Raw genomic sequence first — 11,613 nt, 5'->3', positions numbered from 1 at the left:
GAGGAGCAAAATGTAATATTTTGGTCAAGACAACCAAAAATGTGATGTCCAAATATATGGATGCCAGGTCCTAGGAGGTTAAGGGACTTTACAGTTTACAAGGAATCATTTGGAACAGTTCAAAACATCAACCGATTGACTCCATGAATCTGACAACGTGTTTCTGAGTGAAAGAGACAGACATGTACAGACTGAACTATCTGTTCCACAATCAGAGTGTTTCCCTAACAGGAGGGAGTGCACACAGAGACATCGAACCTCCAGACCAGACTCTAAACCCAGGATAAAGAGGTTCAGTGAATGTGGTGTTGAAGGTGTGGAGGTGGATCAGAGTGTCAGAGGAGATACCGTAGAAGGACAGAGTGCCAGCAGGACAGTCCACATACACTGCTACTCTGTTAGAGACAGAGGAGGAGGAGGAGGAGATGGATGTTTGTCTGTTATTGTGCCAGACAGAACGAGGACGATCATCGGAGCACAACAGACTCCAGGAATGATCATTCCTTCCAAACAAACAGTTAGAGCTTCGTCCTTTCTTTCTGATTCTTCTGTAACTCACTGATATCTCAACTCTTCCTCTCCATTCAACCTCCCAGTAACAGCGACCAATCAAACCATCTCTACACAGCAGCTGAGGATAAAGATCAAATCTGTCTGGATGATTAGGATATGACTGAACCGCCTTCACATATGTCATCTTCCTGTTGTTGTCAGACATTTTGAGGTTTGTGTGTACTGTGTTTGTGTCGATTGTGAGTTGACAGGAATCTGATGGAGAGAACAAACACAATCCAGCTGCAGTTATTGATCCATCATCTGTTCATTGACTGATAGTTTGATGATGACTCATGACATCAGAGATGTGAATGAGTGGTGTGACAGTTTGAAGATGGTTAAATGAGTGCTGCTGTGTTTTTATGAACCACATTAAAAACCTACTTACACTTCCTCAGACCTGGTCTCAACCACTGGACTCCAGCAGGCTCCACTCTGGAAAAAAAGAATCAGAATCAGAATCAGAATCAGAATGGGGTTTATTGCCAGATGTTGAGGTTTACAACATTAGGAAATTGCTGCGGTGCTTCAGTGCAAACAATAAGAATTAAAGTGCTATGTAGAAAGAAAGATATGTGCATGAGATATACATGAGATATATACATGAGAATAAGAATTATGAGTGCTACGTAGAAACATATATACATGAGTGCAGGTGATGATCAGTGCCAAACATGAAATGATGCAGTGACACAGCGTAGGGTCATGTGTTAGTGGCGGGGACAGTCATGTGGTTATTGTTCATGTGTCCAACAGCAGAGGGGAAGAAACTGTTCTTATGGCGAGAGGTTCTGGTGCGAATGGACCGGAGCCTCCTGCCTGAGTGGAGCAGGTCAAACAGACTGTGTCCAGGGTGAGAAGGGTCAGCTGAGATCCGAGCTGCACGCCGCAGTGTCCTGGAGGTGTACAGGTCCTGCAGAGATGGGAGTCTGCAGCCAATCACCTTCTCAGCAGAGCGCACGACACGCTGCAGTCTCTGTTTGTCCCTGATAGTGGCTCCAGCGTACCACACGATGATGGAGGAGGTGAGGATGGACTCGATGATTGCAGTGTAGAACTGCATCATCGTCCGTGTTGGCAGGTTGAATTTCTTCAGCTGCCTCAGGAAGTACATCCTCTGCTGGGCTTTCTTAATGACGGAGGTGATGGTGGGCTCCCACTTCAGGTCCTGGGTGATGGTGGTACCCAGGAAGCGGAATGAGTCCACAGAGGTGATGGGGGTGTCAGTCAGGATGATGGGGGGGAGTGGAGCTGTGTGCTTCCTGAAGTCCACAATAATCTCCACTGTCTTCTGGGCATTCAGCACCAGGTTGTTGTGGCTGCACCAGGTCACCAGACGTTCAACCTCCCTCCTGTAGGCAGACTCATCCCCGTCCGAGATGAGCCCAATAACGGTGGTGTCATCTGCGAACTTGATTAGCTTGACAGACTGGTGGGTGGAGGTGCAGCAGTTGGTGTACAGGGAGAAGAGCAGAGGAGAAAGAACACAGCCCTGAGGGGAGCCGGTGCTGATGGTCCGGAAGTCCGAGACATTCTTTCCCAGCCTCACATGCTGCTTCCTGTCCGTCAGGAAGTCAGTGATCCACCGGCAGATGGGATCAGGCACATTCATCTGGGAAAGCTTGCCTCGGAGATGGTCTGGAAGGATGGTGTTGAAGGCAGAGCTGAAGTCCACAAACAGGATCCTGGCGTAGGTTCCTGGGGAGTCCAGATGCTGCAGGATGAAGTGTAGGGCCATGGTGATGGCGTCATCTACAGACCTGTTGGCTCTGTATGCAAACTGCAGGGGGTCCAGGAGGGGGGCCGTGAGGGTCTTGAGATGGGAGAGAACTAGGCGCTCAAATGACTTCATGACCACAGATGTCAGAGGCACGGGTCTGTAGTCATTTAGTCCAGTGATCCTAGGTTTCTTGGGGACAGGGATTATGGTAGAGGACTTGAAGCAGGCAGGCACATGACATGCCTGCAGTGAGGAGTTGAAAATGCCAGAAAACACTGGGGCCAGCTCGTTTGCACAGTGTCTGAAGTTGGCAGGAGACACGCCGTCTGGGCCGGGAGCTTTCCGAGCATTCAGACTCCTAAACTGCTTCCTCACATCTGCTTCATGAATATGAAGAGTTGTGGTCGGAGGAGGTGGTGTGAAATCCTCTTTTGTGTGGGGTGAGGAGGCGGGTGTTGCAGGTGAACAGTTTGAAGGTGGTGATGGCTCTATGGAGGGGGGAGAGGTGGGGGAATGAGTGTCCAAAGTGCCTCTATTGTTGGGGTCGTTGGAGGTGTGAAGGCTGCCTGATGGCTCGTCAAAACGGCAGTAGAAGTCGTTAAGGGTGTTTGCTAAGAGCAAGTCATCAGTGGAGTGGGGGGTTTTAGGCTTGTAGTTGGTGATATTCCTAAAACCTTTCCACACAGAGGCCGAGTCGTTCTCTGAGATCTGCTGCTGCATCTTCTCAGAGTGCTGATGTTTGGCAATGTCCACTTCTTTAGTGAACCTGTACTTGGCCTCTGTGTAGCAGTCCCTGTCTCCACTTCTGAACGCCTTTCTCTTTTCCAGCCACAGCTTTTTGAGTTTAGGAGTAAACCAGGGTTTGTCATTGTTATAACTCACCCTGGTGCGTGATGGCACAATGCTGTCCTCGCAGAAGTGGATATAGGAGGTGACAGTGTCCGTAAACTCGTCCAAGCTGTTAGAAGCAGCCTTCATTGTGTCCCAGTCTCCCAAAAAAGAGGGGCGAGACCAGCACAGTTCTCTTTCAGCATGCACACATGGACATTGCATGGTATCCATACATGCATCAAACTGCTGAGGATTTCGACTGATCCTGGATCGGTCAGTACCCCACTGTATTGAATGAAATATGACTGATTCCAAGTATCGTGTGTAAAAAATTTTTTTTTTAAAAAAAGTAAGTATCTTTCTTTACTCGGTTATTTACACTAAAGAATGTGATAACCTAAACATTAAAGTTCATCACAGGCCCACACACTGAGATTAGTACTTACTCCTTGACTCTCACCATTCTCTGGAACACAAATTTGGGGTGATCGGGACCAATGATGGGAATACCAATGTTAAATTGTGGCATTACTAAACCCTAGTGTGGGCTTGGGTCAGGTTACCTGACATCACTTCAAAAAAACTTTAGGAAGGACATATCACAGTTCTGGATCGGTGACCCAGTATTTTGGGTTTTTGGATCATTATTATTATCATCATTATTATTATTATTGATCTTGGATTTTTACCTAGGGTTTGGGTTCTGTTTTGTATTTCTTGCTCTCCAGTTCTTCTTGGTTTGCAATTTCTTGTTCTTAGGTTTTGGTAACTATGTCCTTGTGTTTAGTGTAGGTTTAGTTCAGTGTCAAGTTTTTGCATGTCGTGTTTCAGTTTTTACTTTGCACGTCAGTTTCTCATGTCTTGGTTTCTAGTTTCTAGTCTAATTAGTTTTCTGTTCTTTTTGCTGACCAGCATTAAAAGCTGAGTTTTGAGATACATTTTGGGTCTTTCTTTTCTGCCTTCTGCACACAGACCATGACAGGCCAGTCGCTTTCTTTCCAGGCTCCTTAAAATGGTTAAGAGCATATATTTTGATTCTGATTCTCTGTTAGTTCAATAAAACTTTGATTCAATTTTATCTGCCGTATTTTTTGCACTATGAGGCGCACTTAAAATCCTTTAATGATCTCAAAAATCAACAGCGCGCCTTATGTATGAACTCTGGTTGTGCTTACTGACCTCGAACTGAATTTGTGTGGTACACGGCATGCAGAAATCTGTCAAAAAATGTTCTAGTACAACTTTGGTAAGCTATGAAGGTGCACTGCTTGATGGACTGCCAAAGCATTACAGCTACTGTAGTCAGGAGTCTTGCGGAGTAATCTGGGTCAAAAACTCCATCTCCTTCAGGTCCCAAAGGCAAATGAACACTGTGGCATCACTGAGAGTTAAAAATTGTCTAAATTCTTTCATAGTTAATAAAATGATCAGTGTTGCTGCTTTACTAAGTGTAACAACTAAGTTTAACATCCAGGAATCCATGAAAACATAATTTGTGAAATTTAATGGAGTTACAAGTTAGCAGGAAGTTAGTTTCGACCTAAACATGACATAATATGTTCTGACTGAGAGATTTCTGAAAAAATTAAAAAAATACAGCTCTGCCCATGGCACAAATATAGTAATATAGTGTATTCTGTTAATTGCTTGGAGGACTGCCGCACACTCCTTCAGCTTGGGCTTCGGGGATTGTGACAATTAGTATAACTCAGTGATGTTGATTCAGTTTATTAAGTCTAGTTACATCTGTAACCCTCAACCTGCTGCCCCAGCACGCAACATCATAGCATATAGGACTGGGTGCAACTGACTTGTAGAAAATCTCTGGCCCCACGGAGGAGGGAGGCTCAAATGGTGGAAAAGATTGTCAAAGAGCTACTGGAGGGGTTTACGGCTGGGACTGCAGAATGGGTCAACCACCACATGGGGGGTGGCTGTTGATCAGGAGGTAGAGAAGGTCATGTGCTGATCGGAAGGTTGATGGTTTGATCCCTGACTCCCCCAGTCTGCATGCCAAGTCTCCTTGGGCAAGATACTTACCCCCACCTACTTTCCGATACACCCATTGAAGTATGAATGTGTATGAATGTGTATGAATGTGAATGTTAGAAAGCACTGGCAAGTATACAAAACAGTGTTTGTGTGAATGGGTGAATGTGGTGTGTTGTATAAAGCGCTTTGAGTACTCCAGGAGAGTAGAAAAGCACTATACAAGAATCAGGTAATGGTAATTTACCATTTACGATTTGCTGGCCAACCTGAATAACACTCAGAAGTGCAGTCACAAGATTACCAAGCCAGACAGCGGGAACCCAATCCCTGCCCCACAAATGAAGAATCTTCAAGTGGTGTTTACATCCTGCCCCACTGCTGCAGAACAACAGGTGAGTTTACCCTGTCTTCTGCTGTCTCGGAGGCTGTCTGAAAGCTGGGAAGCGTATTTTAATTGGGGCCCCTAATTGGGAAAAACTTCCTTTTAACAGGAAGAAACCTCCAGCAGAACTGGGCTCAGGGAGGGGTGACCATTTGCCGCAACTATTTGGGGTGAGCATAGGAAGACAGGACAAAAGACATACTGTGGAAGAGAGCCAGAAATTAATAACAAGTATGATTCAGTGCAGATAGGTCTGTTCACACATAATGAGTGAGAAAGGTGACTAAAGAAGAAATACTCAGTGCATCATGGGAATCCCCCAGCAGCCTACACCTATTGCAGAATTACTAAGGGAGGATTAAAGGTTACCTGATCCAGACCTAACCATAGAACAGCACCAAGCAGGACAGACAAGATCTGCAAAGAGTGGTGCGCTCAGCCAAACGCATCATTTGATCAGAGCTTCCTGACCTGCTGTCCATCTACACCAAGTGGTGCAAGAACAAAGCCAGGAAGATTATCATGGACCTCTCCCATTCCAACAGTGGACTCTTCTCACTGTTGAGGTCTGGGAAGCGCTTCCGCTCCCTTCAGGCCAAACCAGAGAGAATGAGGAGGAGCTTCTTCCCCCAGGATATTCAGGCCCTGAACCAGGTGTAGGACTGGAGTTGCATACAATACGTCACTGCACGCACTCTGTTTATTTGCTCACTTCTTATAATTTCTCTCTTAAATTGTTATTTGCACATAATTTTTTAATTTAAATTTCTAAATTTTGTCATAATTTGTAAATCTGCAAATCTGTAAATTCTTCACTGTTGTTTAATGGTTGTGGTTTGCACAGCAGTAAGCATTTCACCACATGTCGTACTGTGTATGTTTGTGTGTGTGACAAATTAAATTTTAAAATTTGCAGTTGTCTGCAAAATTATCCATACATCACTAGTAGATTTTTTCAGTGTCAACCATGTGCATGGAATAGTAAGGCAAAATAATAAGGCAAAATAGTGAATAAATAAATTACTATGATTATGTCAAATAATCTAATTTAATAATGTTATTTAATAACAAAAAAAAAATAAAAATAGACATTTAGCAAGATTGATATTTACAGTTTCTCCTCATTATCTTTAACTGTTGTTGGTCATTTTTAAAAGAAAAATAATCTTGATCTGACCTGATAATTGTTGAGTTTGGAGTCTTCAGTATCTTCAATGCTGAATCCTGCAGGTTGTTGTTACTCAGATCAAGCTCTCTGAGACTAGATGATTGTGTGCGGACAACTAAGTACAGAGCTTCACAGCTTGAATCTGACAGGTTACAGCCATTTAGCCTAAAAAAAATTTTAAACAGAAAAAAAAAAACCCCACTGGTGTTAAAGTACATTTACAGTGCAACTAGATTTGGCAATATTAAATGTTTTTCCTGTTGATTCATCAATTCTGTCTTAATCATTTAGCCACATTAGCCATGTTAGATTTTTGAATAAAAAACACAAAGATAGAAAAGCACATGGATAAAGTTCAGCCTCTTGGTGATATTTTTTTCCTGAATCGTTGACAAAAATGTAAATATCACCTGATCTGACCTTAGAATTTCCAGTTTGCAGTGTTGATTTGCTACTCCAACACACAGAAGTTTCACTCCTGAATCCTGTAGGTCATTATTACTCAGGTCCAACTCTCTCAGACAAGAGGACTGGGAGCTCACAACTGAGGACAGATCTTCACAGCTTGTCTCTGTCAGGTTACAGTCAGTAAGTCTGAAAATTATGAACGCAAAGACAAATAACACAGTCATTAATATGTATTCATTTTGCAACAAGGAGTCACTAGATTTGGCAATATTTTTTTTCTGTTTGTTAATGAATTCTGACTTGAGTATTAGTTAGAAATTTAAAATTTTTACTAAGATCACAAAGACACAAAAGCACACGGATAAATTTAGCTTCCTGGTATTTTTTTTTCTAACAATCACTGACAAAAAATTAAACATCACTTGATCTGACCTTAGTGTTTCTATTTTGCAGTGTTGACTTGCGACTCCAACACACAGAACCTTCACTCCTGAATCCTTTAGGTCATTGTTGCTCAGGTCCAGCTGTCTCAGATTAGAGGACTGAGAGCTCACAACTGAGGACAGAGTTTCACAGCTTCTCTCTGAGAGGTTACAGCCACTCAGTCTGATAAGACAATAATAGGAAACAAGACAAAATCATTCGTTTTTCTGAGAGATATCAGAGGATTTATTTATAGCGATAGCTTCGGGTAGGGTTGATCGGCACAGCTTCAACTCAGTCATTCTTAAATAACCTCCTATTGATTCATACAATGAGGAGCAGCCTCAGCCATACCAGATTAGAATCTGAAAAACCAATGAAACACAAGTTTCCATCGTACACATTTGCTGTGCCATGCTATTCAACTCAGAATTACACAAAGTGCAAAGTACTTAAGCTTTTCAACCCCACTGCCCCTTGTACTAGGGGTGAGCATTCCATTTCTCACTTGCTTTTTATGCAACATTCTACCATTTGTAAAAAGCTGTTGTCTGGTGTTGGTTTTTTTGTTTTTTCCAAAACCAACCTTTGACAAGAGAGTCTAATTTCTCAGATGCAATACTAAATACCAGCCAAAAGAAGAAAAAAAAAAACAAAAAACTTTTTTGGGTTTTATATTTTTTTGGGTCTGACTTCGTGATTGCAAAGAAATATTCAATATGATTTGGCAATGTGTCTGCTATGCACTGAGATAGACTGGTGACACGTCCAGGGTGTACCTTGCCTCTCGCCCTATGGTTGCTGGGATAGGCTCCAGTTCGCAGTTTGTGAGCAAAGTACTCTAATAGGATGATGGCACTAAAAGGACATTAAGATAAAATGGGGCCTAATTATTCAAGACCTTGTATGTGAGGAGCAGGATTTTAAATTGTGGATTTAACAGGGAGACAATGAAGAGAACCCAATAGAGGAGAAATCTGCTCTCTCTTTCTAGTCCTAAGTACTCTTGCTGCAGCACTTTGGATTAATTGTAAGCTTTTTTGAGTTTTTTGAGATGCTGATAATAACAAATCGCAGTAGTCTAGGATAGAACCCAAGACATGCTTGGGTTTGGGAACAGATGGCCCGTCTGGGGGTACTGATGGCTGGATCTGGGAATATAGATTATGTTTAGGAAGTGTGAGTGTGTGCACATTGTTGATTTCTGTCTGGCCTCATGCTGAGTGAGGCCATTTGTATGTGTGTGATTGCAGGTGGGAAGGCATGCTTTTGTCTGTGTCTCAATCTCTTTTAGAACAATTCAGGCTCCCCCCAGGTTTGGGGGCCCAATTCTCCACGCCACACTCTCTGCAGTTGGTTTGTGGCCCTTCCTGCCAGTGCATAAGTGGTTTGATGTGAGGGGCTTGGTTCTGGGGAGTAAATTAAAAAAAAATCCTAATAAAGGTCTAATAAAATTTGACATACATAATTCCGTTTGCTACACTGCCACCAGACACAACACACACACACACACGTTGCAGTTAAAGGGTAAAAGGCTATTAAACTGCAACTACTGTGTCTGCTACGGTGAAATATATCTTACAGAGCTCTGTTGGAGGCTTGTACCACTGGAAGCAGCCTCTGAAAAGCCTCCTCTGAAGCAGAGTATTTCTTCAGGTCAAACGCTTCCAGTTCTTCGTCTGATGATAGTAAGATGAAGACCAGAGCTGACCACTGAGCAGGAGATGGTTTATCTGTGGAGAGACTTCCTGATCTCAGGGACTGTTGGATCTCCTCCACTAGAGAACGATCATTCAGTTCATTGAGACAGTGGAGCAGATTAATGCTTTTGTCTGCAGACAGATTCTCATTAAGCTTCTTCTTGATGTACTGGACTGTTTCCTGATTGGTTTCTGAAATACATCCTGTCTCTGTCAATAGGCCTCGTAGGAGCTTCTGATTGGTCTGCAGTGAAAGACCCAGAAGGAAGCGCAGGAACAAGTCCAGGTTTCCATTTGAACTCTGTAAGGCCTTGTCCACAGCAGTCTGGTAGAAGAGAGTCCCTGCAGAGTCTTTTGTTTCAGAATTCTGGGATGTTGTTTGTTGTTCTTCCAGCAGATTGAGTCCAGAGTTGATGAAGGTCAGATGGACATGAAGAGCAGCCAGAAACTCCTGAACACTCAGGTGGATGAAGCAGAACACCTTGTCCTGGTACAGTCCTCTCTCCTCTTTAAAGATCTGTGTGAACACTCCTGAGTACACTGAGGCTGCTCTGATATCGATGCCACACTCTGTCAGGTCTGATTCATAGAAGACCAGGTTTCCTTTCTGCAGCTGATCAAAGGCCAGTTTTCCCAGAGACTCAATCATCTTTCTGCTCTCTGGACTCCAGTGTGGATCTAGCTCAGCTCCTCCATCATACTTAACCTTCTTCATTTTGGCCTGAACTACCAGGAAGTGGATGTACATCTCAGTCAGGGTCTTGGGCAGCTCTCCTCTCTCTCTGGTTTTCAGCACATCCTCCAGAACTGTAGCAGTGATCCAGCAGAAGACTGGGATGTGGCACATGATGTGGAGGCTTCGTGATGTCTTGATGTGGGAGATGATCCTGCTGGCCTGATCCTCATCTCTGAATCTCTTCCTGAAGTACTCCTCCTTCTGTGGGTCAGTGAACCCTCTGACCTCTGTCACCCTGCCAAGCCAGTGTGGAGGGATCTGATTGGCTGCTGCAGGTCGTGTGGTTATCCAGAGATGAGCAGAGGGAAGCAGTTTCCCCCTGATCAGGTTTATCAGCAGCACATCCACTGAGGTGGACTTTCTAGGGTCAGTTAGGATTGTAGTTTTGTGGAAGTTCAGAGGAGGTCGACACTCATCCAGACCATCAAAGATGAACACAACCTGGAAGTCTTCAAAGCTGCAGATTCCTGCTTCTTTGGTTTCAGTAAAGAAGTGATGAACAAGTCCCACCAAGCTGAACTTTTCCTCTTTCAGCACATTCAGCTCTCTGAAAGTGAATGGAAATATGAACTGGATGTGCTGGTTGGCTTTGTCTTCAGCCCAGTCCAGGGTGTATTTCTGTGTTAAGACTGTTTTCCCAATGCCAGCCCATCCTTTTGTCAGCACTGTTCTGATTGGTTCATCTCTGCCAGGTGAGGCTTTAAAGATGTCTTCTTGTCTGATTGTTGTTTCTGGTCTGTCTGGTTTCCTGGATGCTGTTTCAATCTGTCTGACCTCATGTTCATCATTGACCTCTGCAGTCCTTCCCTCTGTGATGTAGAGCTCTGTGTAGATCTGATTCAGGAGGGTTGGGTTTCCTGCTTTAGCGATCCCCTCAAACACACACTGGAACTTCTTCTTCAGAGCAGATTTATGGTTAAGTTGACAAACTTCAGCCAAATGTTCTGAAAAATCAGCCAAAAAAAAATATCAGTTCATTTTTTAAAAATTCCAGATGACAGCTTTGTTTAAACCCATGTTATCCATCTCCTCAAAGATGAAAAAATGTTCTAGTTAATCAGGAGCTAGAGAAATCCTCTTACTTTTCTGCAGACAGTCAGCCAGCTCCTCCTGCTTCATTCTCCTTAAGAAGTCCACTGTGATCTTCACAAATCCCTCTATGCTGCTCCTCCTCTGCTCATCATCCTCCCGCTGACTCTCTATGCATTCTGGATAATCTGGACTCAGAACCTTCTGGATCTTTTTCAGCTCGTTCTTCACAAAAGTGATGATGTTGTCCTCCAGCAGCTGGAACAGAATACATTATGAATGAACCAATCAACTGAAATCATGGAGCCAAACATCAGATCCATGTTGGACACACTGACAATCCACTGGTCTACAAAGAGCAGCATGGAGATGACTGTGAACAGAATAGATGTGAAAGTAGTTGTTGTACATGTACAGACCATAAATATGGAGTCCAGGTCTGTTTGATGCTTCTGGGCAGACTGACCACTGGGAACCTCCGAGCTCTCCTGTTCCACTCTGTGGAGGAATCATGAAAAATTATTTCACATCAACTATGTCCCCAGAGAGACAAACAAAGTGGCAGACAGAAGTTTCTAGTTCACATTTTATCCCCAAAACATTATTAAAATTTGACACCATAGTTCGCTGCTCTTCCACCTTGCGAGCCAAGTGACTACTGACTAAAAG

General features: G+C 43.6%; 1 protein-coding gene across 1 annotated transcript; it reads right to left on the bottom strand.

Annotated features, from left to right (window-relative positions):
- Positions 1–211: 211 nt before the first annotated feature.
- On the bottom strand, positions 212–6,017 carry LOC146634796 (stonustoxin subunit alpha-like). The gene is made up of 3 exons (XM_085349800.1): positions 5,952–6,017; positions 5,879–5,897; positions 212–768 (listed from the first exon to the last, which is right to left on the bottom strand). The coding sequence occupies exons 1-3, from the start codon at positions 6,015–6,017 to the stop codon at positions 212–214; spliced, it is 642 nt and encodes a 213-aa protein (XP_085205926.1).
- Positions 6,018–11,613: the final 5,596 nt, after the last annotated feature.

Source organism: Diplotaxodon limnothrissa, linkage group LG3 (assembly GCF_057381915.1).
Source record: "Diplotaxodon limnothrissa isolate DT_005_m linkage group LG3, D_limnothrissa_male_GT1.1, whole genome shotgun sequence".
Lineage (NCBI taxonomy): Eukaryota > Metazoa > Chordata > Actinopteri > Cichliformes > Cichlidae > Diplotaxodon > Diplotaxodon limnothrissa.
This window is presented reverse-complemented; position numbering and strand designations above follow the sequence as displayed.